This window comes from Azolla caroliniana, unplaced genomic scaffold (assembly GCF_043228905.1).
Source record: "Azolla caroliniana isolate FFs.n. ecotype wild unplaced genomic scaffold, voAzoCaro1.0.p SCAF_7, whole genome shotgun sequence".
Taxonomy (NCBI): Eukaryota; Viridiplantae; Streptophyta; class Polypodiopsida; order Salviniales; family Salviniaceae; genus Azolla; species Azolla caroliniana.
This window is the reverse complement of record NW_028230442.1, coordinates 19,396,855-19,420,305: the sequence shown is the minus strand read 5'-3', so window position 1 is coordinate 19,420,305 and position 23,451 is coordinate 19,396,855. Positions and strand designations below refer to the sequence as shown.

The window sequence follows — 23,451 nt, the reverse complement described above, 5'->3', positions numbered from 1 at the left end:
ACAGCCAAAGCACTAAGCCGATTCTTAGGACAGATCCGGTGGCACAGCCGGATGCTCCGTCACTTGGCTGATTTGGCTACACCATTACACACCGCGGTACATTGGACACCGTTCCAATGGACGGATACGGAGGATAAGGCATACAATGCCCTGAAGGTGCTTTTGTCGCAAGCGCCCGTCGTGCAGCCTCCGGATTGGAGCAAGGAATTTCACGTGTTCGTTGACGCGTCCGACATCGCTATCGGCAGCGCCTTAATGCAACTTACGGAGCCTAAATGGTACCGGCCGGTATATTACGCCAGCCGGAAGCTGTCCCAAGCGGAGAAGAACTATTCAACGACAGAACGGGAGGCCCTGGGCATGATCTATAGTGTAACAAAGTTTCGTCATTACCTATTGGGAAGGAAGTTCTCCTTCCATGTGGATCACTCGGCGCTCCTGTACTTAGTATCCAAGGCGTCCTTGACCGGTAAGTTGGCCCGTTGGACCTTGCTTTTGCAGGAGTTCGAATTCGAGATCTTCCACCGCCCCGGTATCCAGCATGCCGTAGCAGACTATCTAAGCCAGTTAGAGTCCGGAGAACCAGGCGACGGAGTAGCGGATGAATTCCCGGACGCGGAGTTATTCCGTATCACCCCGGAAACGGCAGCGGACGACACGGTGGCATCAGAAGATAGGTGGCTGACAAACATGCACCAGTTCCTAAGCACGGGCCTGCCACCGGAGGAAATGAACCGGGACGAGAGGAAACGACTGGCGGTGCAGAGCCGCAATTTCTGTCTGTTACGGGACACTCTCTACCACAAAGGAGCAGATGGAATATGGAGACGGGCAGTCCGTAGTGACGAGAAAGAAGTAATCTTACGGGAAGCACACTGTGGGGTTGCCGGAGGACACTATGCCGGGGAAGCGACGGCAAGAAAGGTATGGCAGAGCGGCTTATGGTGGCCCACGACGCTAAAAGATGCCGTCAAGTATGCTAAGGAATGTGACCTATGCCAACGAATGGGCCAGCCTACGGAGCAAGCACGGATGCCACACCAACCGGTACTTCCACTAGAGCCATTCCAGAAGTGGGGGTTGGATTTTGTCGGACCGTTCAAGCCACCGGCAATGAGAACAGGTAATCGTTATGTCATCGTGGCAACGGATTATTGCACGAAATGGGTGGAAGCTAAGGCCCTGAGAGACAACACCGCGTCATCCACAGCAAAATTCCTGTACGAAAACATTTGGTGCCGATATGGATGTCCGATTGAATTAATCAGCGACCAAGGAGGCCACTTCCTTGGCCAGGTAGTGGAAAGCTTAACAACGTTCTATGCCGTGGTCCATAAACGAAGCACACCGTACTACCCACAGGCGAACGGGTTAGCAGAGTCCACCAACAAAACGCTGCAGAACATTCTCCGCAAAATCGTCAACGAAAACCGGACGGACTGGGATACAAAGCTCCATAGCGCGCTATGGGCGTACAGAACGGCATACAAAACAAGTATCCGGACAACGCCGTTCCGGCTAGCATTCGGCTTAGAAGCGGTCATGCCGGTCGAGTTTCAGGTACCAAGCTTACGGATCCAACTACGGGAACGGCTGAATGAAAAGAAGTCGGAGGAAATGCGGCTAGCAGCACTATGCGAACTGGAGGAGCAACGGCTGGCCAGCATCCTCCACATGGAACTGGAGCAACGACGACGGAAAGCGTTCGTTGACCGTCACCGGAAAGGTAACGAAAAGATGTTCAAAATCGGAAAGCCGGTTTTAGTATTCCAAACGAGGATGGGCAAAATGCCGGGTAAACTCCGGTTCAGATGGACAGGCCCGTATTGGCTGACACGGGAATACAACGGATCCTATCAGATAGGGACACTTGCCGGGGAAGTACTAGGCAAGTGGGTGAATGGATTTCGACTAAAGCCCTATAAAGGACCAATGCCAAAGAACCCGTTTATGCAGCACACCGGCACTATACCGGGAACCTGTTCGGGATCGGTACGGATCGATCCGGAAGAAAAAGACGACGGGGAACCCGTAGCAGAGACGAAGGAAGAAACGGCAACCCGTAAGGAAAACGGTAAGGGTCCGAAGGGACCTACGGATGTGTAAGGTCACACACCGTCAAAAAAAAAAAAAAAAAAAAAAAAAAAAATCATTAAAAATCGAGGTATGAACGGGTGTGAAAGCAAGGAGCGAAAAGGTACGTAGTGGGCATTTAAGAGCCGCCACGTACTTAATACTAAATCGGTACACGACGTGCGCATGCTCGAAAAAAAGGCGCCAAGACGCACAGAGAAAAAGAAGAGCGCATGGAGACCTTCTTTTTTCGCGAGCCAAGAAGCACAGAAGCACCAAGGCAGTGGAAGCTGAGCAAACGCGAACCTGCACGCAGAGAACCCCCGCGCTCAGAACGCTCTCTCTCTCGCTCTCACTCTCAACACCACTCTACTTCGCCATCTTCCCTCGACCTTGAAGCAGACATGGAACCACAAACGCTGTCGGAAGCGGCCAGGAAATGGTTCAGGCAAAACGGACTGGAGGGGTTCTTGGCCATCATGGAGGCACCACCGCACAGAGAAGCCGACCGGGTCATCAAGGAGCTCGCCACAGAGGTCATCACCGAGGAAGCGATCCGCGCGCTAACAGGCCTTCCGGAGGGAGGAATCTTTCAGATCGATAACCCAACCTCGGAGCAACTCATCCGATATTTCGGTGAGTACTCTGTTGCCGGCAAAGGCTATCGGACGCAGGGCGGCGAAGATCCGCTATTCAGGGAGATAGCTCGAGTGCTCCATGAGTACGGTCACGTGTACCCCCGACCCCCTGTCATGCCAAAAAATCGGGCAGGGATGATCATAGCCACCTATGAAGGGATCAAGGTGGACTGGCCGGTGTTGATTGCAGACGGTTTGTGCATGGCAATCGACATGGTACGAGGGAAGGACGGCAAGGAGGGCCGGAAGCTGTGGCACGCCGTAGCTCAATGGATAACATTGCTCGTGCCGCCGGTCGAGACCGTCCAGCCAAAGAAGCGGCCAAGAGTATCGGAAGGAAGCACCTCGAAGCCGCCGTCCAAACGACAGCAGCTGCTGGCGTCAAAGGCGACGAGAGGGAAGAAACGGGTCCAAGAACCGGAGGAGGTGTCACCGGTCCCACCCGTCAAGATAACCATACGGAGATCGGGACAGAAGGAACCGGAACCCTTGACGGCACAGAAACATGCCGTGACACAGGAAGAGGAAACGGAGGAGCCAGAAGAGCACCTCCAACGACGGTCAAGAAGTAGGACCGCCGAGACAAGAGGGGAGCGGTCGTACCCGCGAGAGGCAGAAACGCCCCCAACTCAACCTGAGCAAACCACAAGGGAGGAACCGGAACCGGTGCGTAGGGAACCGGTCTTGTCGACTTCTATAGAAGAAGTCAGTCCAACGGCTCCGGAGACGGCGAGAACCGGAACTCAACAGCCGGCGAGCCCAGCCAACACACACGGCGGCCAAGGAGTAGAACCAGAACGGCATATGCAGGCACTTAGGCCAGACAATTCCACAGGGAATGAGCCGACCCGACCAGTACAGCAACAAGGCACCGGTAGCATGTGGCTACGGTGGGTAGGCGAGCAAATCGCCGGAGTGGTCGAGTATATAGAGGCGGAAGAGAGAGCGCACCAGGAACGGTTGCTCGTCACAACCGTAGATCTAGAGACGGCCCGGTCCAGAATCCGGAGCCTTGAACAAGACTTGGACAGGGTCACAAGGGAAATGGCTCAAGTGGCTTTGACAACACAAGTCCAAGCACCGGTGACTCCGGGCAATGTACAGAATAAAGCGGCAGATCAACCTGTACATAGCAATCAGACCCCGGCAACGGAAACCGTTCCGGAGAGAAATGCGGCACAAGCCCAAGAGCTTGCGGATTTAAAGGATGAGCTAGCTGCCCAAGAAGCGCTGAGGAGCCGCGAAAGAGAATTGAAGACGGCAGCGGAGGCAGAACTCAAAAAGACTGCTGAAAATCTACGCCGGGCCGAGGAAAGCTTACGGAAAGGCCACCAAGCGTACGACCGGCTCAAGGAGGAGAAGGAGAAAATGCTGCAAGAGAAGGAGAGGCTCCGGAGGAACGCCGAAACAGAAGTAGAGCGCCTGAAAGAGGAACTCCGGCAGGTAAAGGACCGGGAAGACCGGAACCATCGCCAGATCAACGGCAAGCTCAAACAAAAAACGGAGGAATTTGAGCAATTGCACCGAGAGTATAAACGGTTGCAAATGGAGCACAAGGAACGGACGGATGAGCTCCGGCAAGCAGTTGATCGGACCGCAACCGCATTCGCCAAGGAACAAGCGGAAAACAGAAGACGGTTGGAAGAGGCGGAGAAGGTTCGGACAGAGCTCCTCAGGCAACAGCACGCGGAAAAAGAAAGAGCGGCGGAGGTACTGCAGAGGCTGCAAACGACATATCAAGGGCAGCTGACGCGCTACAGAGAGCAGGCGGAGGATACGGCAAATCTCATCAAGCAGTTGAAGGAGGAGCGACAAGTGGTGGATATAATGCGGGCCTGGTTGAACCAAACCAAGAGCTTGATTGACAACGGGTCCGTCAAATGGTGGACCAAGTGGGCCACGAACGCGGCGGAACTCCAATTGCTCCGGGCTGACGTAGAGAACCGGCGGAAGGAGGGAGATGATTGCTATATGCTGACTTCCGAAGACTTCACCGGCATAAGAGATGAGCTTGCCGAAGACTTTCAAGCCTTGGCAGAGGACCAACTAGAGCAAGTCCGGCAACTTGTAGCTCAGCTGGACGACGACAGGCTGGAGGCGCAGATCCAGTTTGAAAGCTACGAGAGGTCCCGGATCCGGGGAGAGAAAGAACGAGAACCAGTTACGGTCAACCTCAGTGATGAGGAACCGTTACTGGAAGGAGACCGGACCGGAAGCAGTCAAACGGAGATGCCGGAGCCAGAGAGACAAACGGAGCAGCCGGAGTCAGCGAAACAAACGGAGCAGCAGCAGCAAGCAGAGCAGCCGGAGCAGCCTCAGTCCCAACCGCAACCACAGCAGCAGCAGCAAGCACAGCCGCAACAACCACAACCGGAAGAACAAGTGGAAATTCTTGAACAAACTATTTTGGACAATTTGGGTGAACAATGAAGGGGACGGATCCCGAATAGGTGCGAGAGGCACTGTTTTGTACTACGGGCCGGAAACCTATTTAAAGGCCCGGACCCCATTGTAATGACAGCGGATAATTAGTAGAGCTTATGTTGTTTATACTTCTGTCTTGATTTCCGTTCTGTAATCACTGTTATATCTTACGCGTGTAATTAACCAAAGCAATCTAATCGTGTAACCTACGTAAGTCGGTGTAATCGTTGAATCTTAATCCTATGCCGTAATCACCCTTTGGTGAAGTGTCTCCGTGACACCTTGTGTTAGGCCTTGTCCGGCTAAGCGAATAACATTGTCTGTGTGTCTGGCTGGGCGGGAGGTGTTGTCCGCATGTCTGGCTAGGCGGGTTGGGGTTCCTCTTCCCACTCTACGGCCGCTAACTCCGCTAACATGCGTTTCGCGGATCGGGGCGGGGGCGTGGGCTAGCTGGGTTGTGGTGCCGGTAGGCCTCGGGGTGGGAATAGTACCGTAAGGTACTGTTGTATGATCGGCCTGAGCTCTTTGCCTGCCTGATATGCATGTAGGCCTTCCCGTAACGCCGACCCTATGATGACCCCCCAATCGACCGCACGTCCTTCAAAGGTATCGATAATGATGCCCGCCTTCTGCTTGGGCATCCCATATGCATTGACATGTACGCAACCGACCTCTAACAGGAACTTGGCAACTTCACGGAAGAAGGGATCCGGGATCTGCTTCGTTCTATAGGCCTTGGCGGAGGAGGAATATGGCCCGAAATATCACTACAGTGCCTCTGTAGGAGGGATTTCGAAATGCCTTTCGCCTAGCGATGACAGGTCCAACTTTTTCCGGATGGAAGAGTTGGTGACCGTGTCGATGTGCAGCTTCCTAGCGATGTCCATCGCATCCGGGTGTGGGGGTGCCTCTACGACCCAGATGTACCCATCCAGGCGTTTCTCCACAAGCCATCGGCGTAAGGCAGTAGAGATGAAGATCGGCATCGCCAGAGTAGGTTCGTGGGAAGGAGATTGGTGGTTGCGGTGGGCTCCACCCCAGCCAGCATATTTATATCTTCTGCGTATAATGGTGTTATACCCTTGGGTTGTGGCGTGCTTCCTTCCGTAGGTACGCGAACCTTGGTGCGTCCGTGTCGGAAACTGATACACTTGTGTTGCCAGCTCTACTTGATATTTGTTGCCCGAAGCCATGGTCTGCCCAGAAGCACTGGGTACGCCCCTGGGGCGTCCAAGGCGAGGACGACCTCCGAGATGTCGAAGCGATGTCCGCCCACGATAATGCCTATCTTGCGAATTAAGCCCAATGGTCGTACTGAGTGAGTATCTGCCATTTGGAGCCAGAATGGGCACGCCTCCCATTCTGAAATGCCCAACTGCTTGCAAGTTTTCGCGCTAATTACAGTGACGCCTGAGCCGCCATCGATTACGCATCCAGAAATTTCTTGTCCGTGTAATATTAATGTAATAGCCGGGTTGTGGTGACCCACTACAGGTAGGCCATCGCTAACGTCTGTAAGGTTTGTAGCGACGCTGACCCCAGGTATGCCCGTCACCCGTTCTTCTATGGTCTGGCAGAAGCGTGGGACTAGCTGCAGTAGCTTCTCCATTGTTAACGTTATCTCGCAACCCGCGTATGCCTGCCAAATGGGGTCCGGGACCGGTCCTTCGTCCTCTGCTTTCTCCCTTGTATTCGCGGACTCCTTCCGCATGTGCTCTGTATTGGTCGCATTTGCTTTTTCCACCCATGTCTGGGCTTGTCGTCGTATCTCGTCTTGTGCAGCCCAATCAACCGTTTTAGTTTGCTGGCGTGTCGTGACTTGCTGTACTTCCGCCGTAATCGTGTTGACAGCGGGCCCCTTGCCCTTGCGTGCTGGGCATTGCGTGGCATAATGTCCAGGCTGCTGACAAATAAAACAATGGATGCTTGATTCACCCTTGTTGGCTCTTGGTGGTGTGTGCCGATCCCCTGGTGCGACTTGCTCCTCCCGGTCCGGCCTTGTTTGTCGGAATGCACGCGGTGGTTATTGTTGGTCCCGTCGTGGTTCTTGGTGTTGCTCATCTCCCGAGCTTTTGTCGTAACGCCGGTGATCTCGATATTGCCACGGCTTCCCACGATAACCATTGAAGCTGCCATGTTTGTTTGTCGGACGGTGATTCTCATTGCGTCGGCCCCCTTTAGCATAACTCGGATGTCCACGATAATCCTCATCCTCTGGCTTCTCTTCCTCGGAATCGTTGTAATTTCGGCGATTTTGATGGTGCTGGTTGTCCCATGGGTTGCGATCCATATACCGTGGTCGGTCTTCTTGCCGCCTTTGTTCAGTACGGCGTGGGGGACGCTGTGTGTCCATGCTGCGAACTGTGAGAGCGGCTTTGTTCAACATATTGTATTCGCATTGTTCGACTGTGTGAGCCTTTGAGTGGCAGATTGGGCAGTGGATTCGCATGTTGCACTGCACTGCGGAATGCCCCGAGTTCAAGCAAATCGTGCACTGGATTGCTTGACGAAACTGGCGTTCCTCGTCCTGGGGTAACGCTTGTCGTTAGGAGGACATAGAAAACCTTTCTTCCTCGTCATCCAACTCGAGCTGTAACGCTCGTTCAATGACCATATCCGTCGTTTCCCCTTTCACGCTATTGTCGTTGAGCGTTGCCCGGATGGGTTGGCGTAATGCTGCCAGAAATGTCTCTCGAGCCTCGTCCTCCACGGGGCTCCGTTCTAGTTTCTGCCGTAAATTTTGGAAACATAGGCTGAAGTTTGCGATCGTCTCGGTCGACAGTTGCTTAATCATGTAGAACTGTCCGAGGATTTCGCGTTGTGGAACCCTCCGATGGAAGAACCGCAAGAAAACGGAGCGCAGCTGATCGAAGGTTGTGATTCCTGGTAAGTCCATCTGTGAATGCCAAAACGCCGCTCGCCCATCCAATGTTAACCCGAACTCCGTCATTTTCGACTGGTGCGCTACCATCTCCGAAAGCCTATGTGTCATGTGGTTCGCATTCTAGACATTAAGGAACATGCGAATATGGGTTGCGGCGTCCGTTTCGTCGTTAAAGCGGGGATAGGCAAAGGCCATACTGGGGGCTACGGCGGGTCGGGAAAGACCATAGGGTGGTTGTGGTGAGCGTGCTCCCCGCGTATCGTCGAGGTGTTTGGAGAATGAAGAATCACCTTTGTAATCACGACAGGTAGCACTAAGGTCGCTAAGGCGAGGCTTCTGCCGCGCGTGTTCCTCTGCCTGGCATGTGACGGACCGTGTGATTGGCCGGTCTTGTCGTGTTGGTTCTTTGGGGCGTCTGCGGCTAAACATCCATTCGTCGTTGCTCATCTGTGAGAAGACACAGATCACCAAGCGTGCCAAAAGTGTTACCGATTAGGAACATGGTCCTCGGTCAGTCCTTCGACCTAGACCTCCAAGTGATTGTGGAACAACGAATGGGGCGTCTATGCGTAATGCATAGGGGAATGTTCCCCGTAACCTATCAACGGTTAAGGGAGATGGCTACAACCGACTCCTTAGCAATGGTTACACTTACGTTCTTACACGCTTAGATATTCCAGACACACAGTAGATTAGCCGTAGCTATATACAGACTTTCAAAGAAGATAGAATTCTATTACGATACGCTTCTTTACATTCCAAAATTACACGCTCCCTCTATTAGAGGTTTTCTGCCCTTTATATACGCTGGGTCTATTTAGCTGTTCACGCTTCCTGCATGAACTGTTACATGCGTTATGATCTTATATTATTTCTTATTCCTACGCGCTTGTCCTTCGGTTACTATTCCGGCGGACAACAATCAGCTTGAAGTTGTAAATCTATCCCCATATGTGTTCTTAGAGGACACATTTTGTGATAGTGCCCCAAATGAGGAGTGGCTAGTGTGCAACTCGACCATATGGGTTGATAAGGTGTTAATCTAGGAAACCGTAGATGTGTAGGACACAATGTATTTAGGAAAGAGCGAAATAGGTAATAGGATTGGCTAATCAAGTCAACTAGAATATTTTGTGGGCAAGTTATGATGTACTTAGTCTTGAAGTATGTGCCATTGACTTCAAGATAAGTACTATCTAGCACTGGCCTATATCTAGGGAATTGGGTCATATTAAATGACAAGTCAGTTGACAAAAAAGGAATATCTCCACTACTATCAACTGACTTGCACATTTAATGTTATACTCAGACCAAACATAGAATATAATCCACTTTGTTACACAGTGGTTGGATTGATCATCAGTCCCCACTAATTTTGTAGTGAGCTAGTCCATATCCTATCTAAGCTCTGAAGTGTGAGCGCATGGGTAAACTACCATTGTGAGCTACTCTAATATGTAATAGAAGTTTTGTTTTCATATATCCATCTCTGTAATTGTAACTCTAATTACCTATCTAATCGATTCTCAATATTTCTAACAAGTGACACTTGAAGATGCCATTGTGAGCACCACAATGATGCCGAAAGATGCCATGGGCATAATAATACGAAGGAACTCGATCTTGATTGCTAAAAATAGATCTATTGAAGTATGTATTGTGTAGGTAATATTTTCACTAGTTTACTAGAAACATAACCCAAAAAACTTGCCAATGTAGGGGTGGGAGGGGGGATGAAGGCTTAATCCTCTCCCTAAATATTAAAAAAAAATTGAAGAATCACGAGAGACCAATTGCAATCAATGAGATGGGGCGAACCCCGTAGCAAGGATCAAACATGGCTTCTCTAAAATTTATGACCTTAATGCTATGGTATATATCAATCACTAAGGCAACAAGAGAAAAACAAAACCAACACGAGAGAGATATTAAAAGAAACTATGATTAATAATAAATTTCTTTTAGTTTTTATTCTTTGTGTCAACTCCAATAAATGAGATGGCCCTTACTAAATAAATAGTTCACCCACCTTGAGATTGTGTCTGTCAGTATGAATGTGATCATTAATAATTATCTTACATGAAAACCTTCATATTATGCATCTACAAAATGAGACTATAAAAAACCAATTGGTGTGCATTGTGTACTACACAATTGAGACTCAAGACCACCTATATGTGTTGTGTTTAATAATAGCAAGCTCTTTTGACAATATTATTGTCCGCAATTATTTTGTGTACTTGCTCTTCAAATTAGATTAAGATTACTATGTAGCACTAATGCTAATTTACACAAAAAACCAGATTCACTCTACGTGATGGAACCTGGCCGATGGAGTGAGTGATTGTCATTTATGCTAAAGTGAAAATTAATCAAGAAATGCATGTTTTTAATAACCATGTGTGTGTGTCACAATGTGTGTGTGTGTGTAATCAATGGACAATGTGCTACAAGTGTCATTGATGTGTAAACGAGTAATTTCCTAGAAAATATGCACATTAACAAAATATATTTGCATTGAAACTCGCGGATAGGAATTAACAATGGTTCCATTTAGGGTTAACCGGTTTGGCCTTATCCAAGCCAAAATGGATGTACCATACATGAGTACCTTATGGTAGTGAGTGCACTCTAGGAAGGTTCCATCCCTCATTAGCTTATTGAGTGCACTCTAGAGAGATTCCATCCCTCACATCGCACTTCAGCAATGGTACATAGTATACAAGTTCCCTCCCTCTCTCTCTCTCCGTCTCTCCGTCCCTCTCTCTCTGTCTCTCTCACGTCTGTGTAGGCTCTGATTCAATAGTCGTTGCCTATGGCTATGGCTTCCTCTCAATGAGTCAGTATCTCTATCTCAAGTTTCTAACTAATTTCTAACTTTTAAGTTTTTCTCTAACCTAACTAGTAAATCACATAAACAGCTTAACAGGTTTGAGCCGGTTTGGCAAGGTTCAAGCCTAAGCCGAGTCGAGTCAAGCCGCTAAGCCATTAAAAACCGGTTTAGCTAAACATTTTAGCCTTGAGCCGAGCCGTTGTTGATCCCTACTCATGATCCCCTTTCTTGTTTTATTATATATATAATTCACCATCACATTTGATTTCATACTACAAAGATGCACATTTACCCGTAAACAATGTCTTAGAAATTCTGTGGTACATGCAGAAATACCTTATGTCCAAGGTTGAATACACAAGGTTGCCTATTATGGTTGACATAAAGACACCTTTACCGTGAGCTATTTTAATATTATCTCATGCAATATGCAACATATCCCTCCAAAAGTTTTGTATACTTCGCAACTCATCATGATGTATATTAATATTAGTCCGTGCTTGTGGCTGAAAGCTATTAATACATCAACATAAAAGGACTATATTTCGTCGATCTATACTTGTTAAGTTCTAAGAAAACTCCAAAATTTAGAGATAACGTAACCATTTTGTTGGCTTCGCAACAACATATGCTTGAAACATGTCCTTGATATTAACTTGATTTACACATTCTGTCTGTCCATCGAATTGAAGATGATCTGTGAAGCTCATGCTCAAGGTAGTTTCTAACTTCTTAAAGACTTGCATCCAAAAGTCACGACTAAACTTTGAATCTTGATCGCTCACAATAAACATTGGTACCCCATAAAAACGAAATAACTCATCAATGAATTGGTAAGCCAATTCAGAAACCGCTATTATGGTTTTAGTAGCAATAAGCCTAGCAAAATTGCAAAATATATTGTGGTTTTCCTAAGTTATTTTCCTAAACCTAACATTGGTGACATTTAGTGACATAGTTATGTATATTAGGGTGTTATATATTGCAAGGTGCCCCACTTAGCAGTTATGTATATCAAAGCCCATCTTAGGCTAATAGAATTAAGTGAAGATGAAAGCGAGTGTGACTCAGCTCTTGCCCAATGTTTTGCAAAATAATTCTCATCAAGATACTTTCCTCAAAGGTGATCAGAAAGATGTGATGTTATTTCAATAAAGCTAAGAATGTTAACTTCACGAATGTGACTAAGTGGATCAACGACAATATTCATGGAACCTTTATGCTATCATATGGAAAAATCAAAGTCTTGGATGAAATCTACTTATCGTGCTTTACAACCCTTAAGTCTTGTTGGTCATTAAAATATTTCAAGGATTCGTGGTCCGTAGTTACCACAAAACGATTTCCATAAGGTAATGGTGCCATGAGTTTAGTGCATGGATAACTACAAACAATTCCTTTTCTATTGGTATTTTGACATTGAGTAGGATTGCCAAGTTTCTTACTCTTAAATGTTATTGGTTTATGTGTCGTTTCTGTCAATCAATGGAGTTGTTTATGCAAATTTTGGTGAGAGTTGTCTAAAGACCTTCAACTCTAAGGAGCCTTCGACTCTAACGAATATTCGATTCTCCCTAATGTTCGACTCTGACCTACCTTTAACTCTACGCACCATTCGACTCTAGGCTCCCTTCAACCCTTTGGTCCATTTGACCCTGCGCATCCTCAATGTTGCTCATCCATCGACTTTGTGCACCTGTGGACTTTGCATTTCCCTTGACTATGACAAGCCTTCAACTCTAGTGATCCTTCAAGTCTAGCAATCGTTCAACACCCAAGAGCCTTCGAGTCACCTAACATCCCATCCTCTCTTGTTCAAGTCCCCGATGGTCTTGCTCAAGTAGCACACGTATGCATGTAATATCACGAGATAAATTTTGTGAACCCAATGTGAAAGAGTATTGGGGGAGGATGGTTGGTGAATTGAGTGTTGGTCATTCGAATGGTGATTTGGCTTGAGTAATGAACATGATGATGGACCGTATGCTTTGTGAGAGAAATGATCGTGAAAAGGTCATTGAAAAGATCGTGGATACAAATGGTCACTCCAATGGGAAGGATGTGACATGATACCTCAAGGTCTACAAAGGTTAAATGTGAATAAGGGACATTTTCATTGTAATGCAATGGTCAAGCTTTGCAAGGGTCATAGTTTTGTGTCTTCATTCTCGAAATCTTGAAATACAAGTTGCAAGCCCGGATTGGGAAACTTTTGAACAAAATTTACTTGAGGAATATAGTTTCAATGATTCATCCTGAATTAGGAGGAAAGATGTAATGGATTGGGTGGATAGTCCCAACAAAATGTTGAGTGCAAGTGCAACACTTTACGAGTTCCAACAATGATTTGGTTCAGTCTTGACTCTCTTCTTGACTAGTTCTAGGTTATTTCCTTCCTTTTTATGTTGATTTTTTAAGTAGACTTACAACAGATAACATGGATATTGATGAGAACAACATATTAATTAGAGTTTCATGCCAAAAGGAACAAATTTTGGCATATCATTCTTTCGTAAGGAATGAGAAAGAAAGCATAAAACACGAATTTAGCGGCATTAACACAATGTTTGTGTATGGAAGAAAGGAAATCCAAGCACTAATCAAACATAGTTTGTTACATTGAATTCACAAAAGGTTTGCAACCAACTTTGGATGTCCTTTATGACCCCATGTAAAAGAGAAGCTCCAAAATTTGGAGTTGACATTATTTTTGTCCCCACCCCTTAAAATCCATTATATTATTGAAGATAAACTAGACATCCAAATATTATGTGGTCTAATCTTATCCCATCATTCTTCTAGTCAGATCCCAAGTAAACCAACCCACTATCAATGCAAGATAACCAATAACCACACCAATCGGTTCGAAAATATCAGTGGCCTTAATCGGGGTTTTCCTCCAAACTAAAGAGGAATTGGAATTGGACTTGGTGTCATCATCATTCCCACAAAGAAAGGATAAAGGGGCACCACAAAGACCAAAGTTCCCTTCATAACTTTTGTTAGAAAATGTCGAGAATTGGTTGCCGAGAGGTATTGAACCCTCGAGTTGATTGTATGAAACATTGAAATAAGCTAGAAAAGTGAGCTTCGTCAATGACAAAGGTATTCCACCAATGAGAGAGTTGTGTGATAAATCGAGGCTCTCAAGATCAGTCATATAGCCGATCGTCTCTGGGATGTTCCCTGATAAATTGTTGTAACTCAAATCCATGTCTAAAACAAAGATAAAAGCACCGACTTGTGAAGGTATAGACCCTTGTAGGTGATTATGGGAGAGGTAAATCGAGGGTGGAAAAGCCGAAACTTGTGTGAATTGTAGCTCTTGGGCACCATGTTCTTGTTTTATGGCAAGCTTGCTAACTACCGATTCCAATCCCGTTAGGTTGTTATCGAGATGTATCAACACGTGCAACAAGAACAATTCGGGTGGTATACTTCCGAAGAAAGAGTTGTGGGATAAGTCCAAATAGAAAAGATGTGGAAAGGACCCTATCCATGGGGGGATCGATCCGGTTAGGTTGTTCCATGAAAGGTCAAGCACTTGTAGTTTTGTGCAAGTCTTCAACCATTTTGGAATGGAACCAAAGAGACGGATGTTTCCGAGGGCGAACACTTGTAGATTAGTTACCCCTTGCATCCTATCGGGTAGTGTCTCATTGAACACATTCTTGGATAAGATCACACTCACCAGATGTTCACTCCCATCCAGTGATGTTATGCTCCCATTAAGGTTGTTGCTTGAGAGAAAGAGTGTGGTTAGGTTCTTCAATCGATACAAAGACGATGGGATCTCTCCTGAAAGTTTGTTCCTCGCAAAGTGTATGCTCTTGAGCGCTACACACTCATTTAATGAGGATGGGATTGATCCAACAAAAGCATTGCTATTGAGATCAAGATTTTCTAGCATTGGGAATTGATTGAACCGAACGACATCCAATGAACCATTTAATTTGTTTGCGTTTGCGACGAATATCTTTAGGTTTGTACACGAGGAGAGGTTCGAGGGAAGTGGACCGGTGAAGTTGTTAGAACCCAACATCAAATGCGAGAGATTGATTAGGTTGCCTATGGCATTATCTACTTCGCCATCGAAATGGTTAGTTGTGAGGTGAAGCATTACTAATGAGGTTAGGTTGTAAAGATCTTGGGGTAGGTTACCCACCAAGTTGTTGTAACCAAGATCTAATACTTGGAGAGAGCCACAAAGTCCAATACCTTTTGAGATTGTTCCTGAGAAGCTGTTCAAGGACAGATTCATCTCTTGAAGGAGGAGGGCATTTTGGCATAGGCTGAGTGGCAAATCTCCACTTAAATCATTGTTGCTAGCCAGGAATAGCCTCAAATGGCTCAAATTCCTTAAAGAAGAGGAAGGCAAGCTACCATTGAAGGCATTGGTAGAGAGGTTGAGCACTTGCAAAGAGCTGAAATTCACTAATACATCAGAGAGCTGGCCCGAAAAACTGTTGCTACTGACATCAAGAGTGTGAAGGGATGAGAGTGTTGAGAAATCTTTTGGTAGAGGCCCATATAAGTAATTATTCGAAACGTCGAGAACTTGGAGAGATGGAATGTTGGCTAATCCTTGAGATAACCTCCCATATAGACCTCTGCTGGACAGAGAAATGCCCAGAATCTGTGCGGAAACAGCATCACAAATTACACCTTCCCAATCACAACAGCTCCCATTGCTGTTGCTTAAACCCCAACCCTTCTTGAGAGATGTTATGTTGACAGCATTCATGAACCGGAGAAGGGCGTAGGCATCTCCTCTCGTGCAAGAATCGGAGGTTCGTAGCAGTCCAAGAGAGGAGAGGAGAAATAGAAGGCAATAGAGAGTACTAGTAATGGTGATGGTGATGGGTCTAACCATGATTGAAGTGAATACATGCAAAGGAGTAGTTGGAAGCATCTGTACACATGTTATCTTTACATCTTCTTGTAGTGCTGAATCTAGATAAGATGTAATGATATTTGTTATCAGTAGTAATAATGGTGGTGGGGATATGCAAGAAATGCTAGTGAATTGAGGAGAAAGGAGATATTGAAGGAAACAGAGCAAGGCTTTACATATGTTGTGCGTGAGAACAACAGAGAAACTGGGGAGGAAAGTGATAGTTTGGAAGGATTGACATTGCTATCAAAGAATGGGTCTTTGTTTCAAAAGATTTTGAAAAGCTGCCAGAATTTCGCAACCAATAGTAGGATGCGACACGACAACAAGAAGCGGGACGATGCTTGGCGATGTGTCAATGGTCAAATGACAAAAATGTATCGATTCTATAAAATCATGGGAAGGCTGTATGTAGTTGAGGATGATTATGATATGGGCAGTGTCATGATTTTGTTAACGTTTTGCCTTCTAATTTTATAAAAAAAAACAAGGAAGATGATGGTTATGTTACCAATGTGAATCTTTATTTTAAAAAGAAAGATGATGATGATCATTATGAAATTGATAGTGTTGTGATTTTGTTAATGCTTTGCTTTCTAATTCTATATGTATAAACAAACAAGAGGATGTTGTGGAGTTCGCCTCATGAGCAAGCCTATCCGAAATTAGACCGCACAACTTCAGGCCTAGGATTAAAAACTATAGAATAAATTGTTAAGAACAAATGTAGGATGAATGTCAATTTTCTTGAATATTAAACATGGTGTATTGAGAACGACATTATACTTGAGGATGTGAGCAATATTGCACCCAAACATTGTGTTTATATGTATAGTCTTAAGAGTCTATTAGACTATTACTAGGACCAGAATTTGCTTTTTGTTGTTTCGCGCTATACTTTCTTGTTTTGTTTGCCATCTTAATAGAGCAAGATTTGCGTTTCACCTTTTTCCTTTTCTTCACCTTTCTTGCATAATCATGTTAGTGGAGAGGGAATTCCTTTCTAGATTTTGCTCTTTGTTGTTGATTGTTAGCTTCTATCATTTGTTTGCCTTTTTGTGAGTTCTATTAGTAGTGAGAGAATCATGGTATTGTCATTCATTGTTATCTTTGTCTAAATTTTGGATTTGTCGCTTTGGAAATTGTTTGAAGAGATAGATTTTATTATCGTCTTTGGAAAATCAATATGCCCTATGAGACGAAAAAGATAACCTTTTCATGAAGTACATGTGAAAGTATGTCACAAATTAGATCCTCAATTATTTTAAGGTTTTAAGTGTTTTGTATATGTGCTTTGAATCCTCCTCAAGTATTGTATACAAAATCTTTAGAGAGATAGAATTTATTATCGTACTAGAAGATCAAATATGTCCAATAGGATTCTCTCTTTCTCTCGTCGACAACAAATGCACAATAGAAAAATCCTTCTTTATTACTTAAGGTAGCATCACATATTGAAGCTCTTGGGGAACTAGGGCATCCAAACCATGAGGTATATATGTTCTTTCTTTGAAAAATGTTCCTCCTCGCTAGGGCGTCTCCTTATTCTTGATCTTATATTATCCCATCATGGATATTTGAAGGCTCTTTCCTTTACTTTCTTCTCACATTGTTTTATGTTATTTCCTTTAGCTTGATATTTTGAAGCATAATGTCACCTCATAACATGAATATTGATGAGCACAATATATTAGAACTTAGGGCTAAAACGACGAATTTGGCATATCATTCTTTCATACTCAATGAGAAAGAAGGCATAAAACATGATTATGTATTTAATGTTTATATAATGTGTGTACATATGAAAGAAAATCCAAGACGCCCATTGTTGAACGTAGTTTGTTATGTAGAACTCACAAAAGGTTTGCTTATAGGAGCATCAACCATGAGTCTTTGGATGTCCTTTATTGCCATAAAAAAAGAGAAGCTCCAAGGTGGGATGGGTTTTCTTTTGCTCCCCTCACCCCCAAAAAATCCATCATATTATTCAAGATAAACAAGACTTACTTACAGACTTTGGGTGTAGGCCAATCTTATCTAATCTTTCTTCTAGTGAGCTTCAAAGTAAACCACGCCACAAGAAATGCAACATAACCGATGACCACACCAATTGGCTCGAAAATATCAGTAGCTTTAATTGGGCTTTTTCTCCTCCTTGAAGAGGAGTGGGGATCCAACTTGGTGGCATTATGATTCCCACATGGAGAAGGCAAAGGAGCACCACATAGACGTGGGTTCCCTTCATAACTTTCGTATGAAAATGTCAAGAATTGATTGTCGAGAGGTATTGGACCCTCGAGTTGATTGTATGAAACATTGAAATCAACTAGAAAAGTGAGCTTCGTCAATGACGAAGGTATTCCACCAGTGAGAGAGTTGTGTGATAAATCGAGTCTCTCTAGATCGGTCATATTGGCGATCGTCTTTGGGATGTTCCCCGACAAATTGTTGAAACTCAAATACATGTCGAAAAGCAGGACAAAAGCACCAACTTGTGAAGGTATAGAACCTTGGAGGTGATTATGGGAGAGGTCAATCGAGGGTGGAAAAGCTGAAACTTGTGTGTATTGTAGCTGTGGGACATGAACTTCTTGTTTTATGGCAAGGTTGCTAACCACTCCTTGCAATCCGTTTAGGTTGTTATCGAGATGTATCAACGCGGGCAACAAGAACAATTCGGGTGGTATACTTCCAGAGAAAGAGTTGTGGGATAAGTCCAAATAGAAAAGATGTGGAAAGGACCCTATCCATTGCGGGATCGATCCGGTTAGGTTGTTCCACGAAAGGTCAAGCACTTGTAGCTTTGTGCAATTCTTCAACCACTTTGGAATGGAACCAAAGAGACGGATGTCATCGAGGGCAATTACTTGTAGATTAGCTACCCCTTGTATCGTATTGGGTAGTGCCTCGTTGAACAAATTCCTGGATAAGATCACACTCACCAAATGTTCAGTGGCGTCGAGGGATCTTATGCTCCCATTAAGGTTGTTGCTTGCTAGCAATAGTGTGGTTAGGTTCTTCAATCGATACAAAGACGATGGGATATCCCCTGAAAGTTTGTTTTTTGCAAAGTTTATGCTCTTGAGTGCTGCGCACTCAGTTAATGAGGATGGGATTGACCCGACAAAAGCATTGCTATTGAGATCAATATTTTCTAGCATCAAGAATTCATTGAATCGAATGACATCCAATGAACCATTGAATTTGTTTACGTTTGCGGTGAATACCTTTAGGTTTGTACACGAGGAGAGGTTGGAGGGAAGTGGTCCGGTGAAGTTGTTCGAACCCAACATCAAATGAGAGAGATTGATTAGGTTGCCGATAGCATTATCTAGTTCACCATTGAAACGGTTACGTGTGAGGCGAAGCATTGTTGATGCGGTTAGGTTGTAAAGACCTTGGGGTAGATTACCCACCAAGTTGTTATCACCAAGATCTAATGCCTGGAGAGAGCCACAAAGTCCAATAACATTTGAGATTGTTCCTGAGAAATTGTTAGAGGATAGATCCATCTCTTGAAGGAGTGGGGCAGTTTGGCATAGGATGAGAGGCAAATCTCCACTAAAATCATTGTTGCTAGCAAGGAATTTCCTCAAGAGGCTCAAATTCCTTAAAGAAGAGGAAGGCAAGCTACCGTTGAAGCCATTGGTAGAGAGGTTAAGCACTTGCAAAGAGCTGAAATTCACTAATACATCAGAGAGCTGGCCTGAAAAATTGTTGCTACTGACATCAAGAGTGTGAAGGGATGAGAGTGTTGAGAAATCTTTTGGTAGAGGCCCATATAAGTAATTATTCGAAACGTCGAGAACTTGGAGAGATGGAATGTTGGCTAATCCTTGAGATAAACTCCCATATAGACCTTTGCTGGAGAGAGAAATGCCCAGAATCTGTGCAGAAACAGCATCACAAATCACACCTTCCCAATCACAACAGCTCCCATTGCTGTTGCTTAAACCCCAACCCTTCTTGAGAGATGTTATGTTGACAGCATTCATGAAGCGGAGAAGGGCATATGCATCTCCTCTTGTGCAAGAATCGGAGGTTCGTAGCAGTCCAAGAGAGGAGAGGAGAAATAGAAGGCAATAGAGAGTACTAGTAATGGTGATGGTGATGGGTCTAACCATGCTTAAAGTGGATAGATGCAAAGCAGTAGTTTGAAGCATCTTTATATCTATGTTTACATGTATCTTTACATCCTCTTCTAGTGCAGCTTAAACTAGATAAGATGTAATGATATTTGTTATCAGGATTTTAGTAGTTAGTGATGATGGTGATATGGATGTGAGAGATGGAAGAAATGTGAGCCCATTGTGGAGAAGAAAGGGAAACAGGGGAAGGTTGTTAGCAATGTATGTGAGAGCAAAGGAGAAACAGGGGAGGCTTAGATATGTATGACAAGAAGAAGAAAAAGATTGATGATGATGAATCATGATGACGATAAAAGAGATGCTTTTAAAGGGCTTCTTCACTCTTAAGGAATGGTTGACTTTCTTATCAAATGATGAGATGTTTTCAAATGCATTGAAATGTTTGTTTTGGATTCTCTATTAAGACTCTAGTGTCCTTCTTTAGTGGACTTACATTTGCTTTTCGCTTTCTAGCTTTTGCTTTTACTGAAATCTTTCGTTTTGTCTGTCGTAGAGGATTTGTTTTCCGATGCTTTTTGCCTTTCCTTTGATCTTTTGGTGCAAAATGGTGTTCCAAGAGATGCAATTCCTTCTTCCTTTTTGCTTTTTGCCGTTCACCATTGCGTCCTGTAGTTTGTTTACTTTTTTGTGTGTCATGTTAGCAAAGAGAGCATTCCTTCTTTAACTTGGCAATGGGTAGCTTCTACTTGTTTTGTGTTGAGTATCATATATTTGTTTTTCCCGACATTCATGGATAGGCTTCCCTCTTTGTCAAATCTTTAATAATTTTATATAAACATTGTCTAAATGGACATGACATCCCATTAGAAGAGCATTGCATCATTTCCATAGAGAAATGACACAACCCATTTGGGATTGTTACATTACTAGCAAGATGCTCTAACCATTTGAGCTAACATGTAAAGGTTTGTTTTAGACAATCATTCCTTTTGTAATTGATGATAGACACTATAAGCAGATTGTCTACATATGGACAATTTGTCCTTAGATGTTACAAAAAATCCTCTTGAGATGGCGAATCCTTAGAGACAATTTTCTCATAAAAAATTGTTGACTTGATTACACTGAAATAGAAAACTCTCAGTAAGTACAATTCAACGAAATACCCTAAGCACATGCACCCTTAGAGCAATGTAAGAAAAGAAGTAAGATTCCAATAGAAATCGTGAATACATAACACTAATCCTGAGTATATCCTCAACTCCCGTGGTTATAAAAAACACACAAGCTAGAGAAGATCAGACTTAACAAAATCTTAAGAGATTAGATCTTTGTGCATTAATCATACTTCAACTCTTCGATTAGCAAAAGACCTCCCTTAACATCTTTTGCTAAAAATTTAAGTGAAAGAATAACCATATTTAGTTGCGAAAACAACATTGAAAGCTTGTGACTTTCATATTAATCAATGTAGATATGATGGTTTTTTCCGAACAAATTCTTTCTTTGATAACTATTCCCATTATCAATCACTTAAATATGGAAAGTGGCTATCTCAAATTCATAGGCATCACCTTTGACCCATTATTTATGAATGTATGGACCATTTGTCTTTAGATGTTAAAGGAAATTGGTCAAATCTAGGCATTTTTACGCACTTTGGAAAAATAAGCATTGAAAAGATTTTTCCTACCAAGTGAGTTTTAACCTTGTGACCTCTTGCCCTCACTCTCCACAAGTGTTGAATGTTAGATGAGTGTGTACATGACTCAAAGGCCATACGGTATCAACTAGGTCTAAAATAGGTATAATGAACTATTCTTAAACTGGAGAGTACTATTTTAGGATGAGAACAAATGTTGGTTAGCCGATCAATGTCTATATCATTAGCACCCGATAGTGGGGTGGGCACGTGCCAATCATGTAAAAGGAATAAGTAAATATAGCAACAAAAAGAATTATTTTTATATGGCATATGTGTATGGTTATTTAATAAAGCTTTACTAATGTTTGATTCTATTGCATATAATCTTTTCAATTAAGTAATTGCTAAGTGCTTCATTGCATGCTAATTAGTGCATCGTTTGGATGATATGTATATGTTCTACATTGTATATATATTGACCTACTTCGTTAAGATAAATCTACGTCGGGTACTAGCAATAAGATCGTGTACAATTGTACTACACCTACCTAAGAGCACAACTATGGAAAATTATCAATCAAAAGCATTAGTTCAATTATAAGACTAGGTAACTCTACGGATAATTATCAATCAAAAGCATTTGTTCAATTGGTTAGAACCAAAATAAGAACATAAATTCGTCCAATTTGTTCAATTGGTTAGAGCATTAAGTAACTTCAACTATAAAACTAAGTAACTTGACTTAGAGCAAGAAACCAAAGATATGAAGTTCTCGTTTATAAGAAAAGGCATGGTCTAATTTTTCAAGGTTTCTTCTTCTTTCGTTTTTCTTGGGTTTTCTTTTTGCTGAATTTTCAACCTCACGGGCTTGTAGAAAATTATAGTTAGGGTTTAAAAAAATAATTTGTGCTCATAGGGCTTACAAGGCTTAGAGGTTAGAGGAGATCAATTTGACAAGACAAGAGCTATTACCTACGAAGTATTGGACCGACGTTGCTGCTGAAGCAGATGAAGAAAAGTGGCGTTGCTACTCTCAACAAATTGTAGAGAAGGGAAGAGAGGATCATGAACACGTGATAGAATTCATGACAACACTTCACCACTTACTATGAAACAAAGATTATATTGTGCAAGTTATTCAAGAAAAACAACCAAATTATGCATGATGGGCCACAAAACGTTTAACATAGAAAACCCTTGAGGGATGAAAAACCATGGGACCAAGTGACCCATAAACAATTCGCTATCAACGTATAAAATTCATAAACCAAAGTTCTACTCTACATTTATATTAGAGTATTATGTAAAGAGGAAAGTAAAATTGGCTCTAATAACTTCAACCCAACTAACAAGACAAAAAAAGGACCACAAAAACTCACAAAACATGGCTAGTGATGAAGGTGATGATGTCCAAAAATGTTCGTGTTTAATTGATATACATAAAAAAGTGTTGATGGAGAAGCCAAGAAGTTGAGTATGAACACTTCATAATTATGTTCTACTCTTTAATTGAAATCTACCCGTTCCCCATCAGCTTAAGTAGTTACACTCGGTATATGGGGCAAAAACAATGACAACAGAAATCTCAACGCCTTTCTCACAATCTTTTGCGCAACTTCAGCCAATGCAGGAGCATATGTGGTTTGGATGCCTTATGAAGGACATGATGCTTTATGTTAAAGGAATTTCTGCAGATGGATGTATTTTTTATTTCCATATTCAACAGGACAATAAATTGCAGCCTTATACACCCTCAAGTAATTTATTACAGAACCTGCTCATTGTGCCAGTTCGGGTGATTGCCAAATCTGGTAAGAAATAACTACCGGATCCACAACCCTGAATAGCTCAATTGTGGGATACGCTCTGGTTATATGCACGACAACCAGTTAGTAGGCTGATGTGGGACCTAGGGGGTGGTTCTAGACCAATCCCATGATGGATCCATTGCAGAAAGTTCCATTCTTTTAGT

General features: G+C 43.7%; 1 protein-coding gene across 1 annotated transcript; it reads right to left on the bottom strand.

The window, feature by feature from the left end:
- Nucleotides 1-13,353: 13,353 nt before the first annotated feature.
- On the bottom strand, nt 13,354-19,904 carry LOC147862215 (uncharacterized). The gene is made up of 2 exons (XM_087323075.1): nt 17,785-19,904; nt 13,354-15,805 (listed from the first exon to the last, which is right to left on the bottom strand). Exons 1-2 carry the CDS (start codon nt 19,868-19,870, stop codon nt 13,635-13,637), a joined length of 4,257 nt encoding a protein of 1,418 aa, XP_087179201.1. The 5' UTR covers nt 19,871-19,904; the 3' UTR covers nt 13,354-13,634.
- Nucleotides 19,905-23,451: the final 3,547 nt, after the last annotated feature.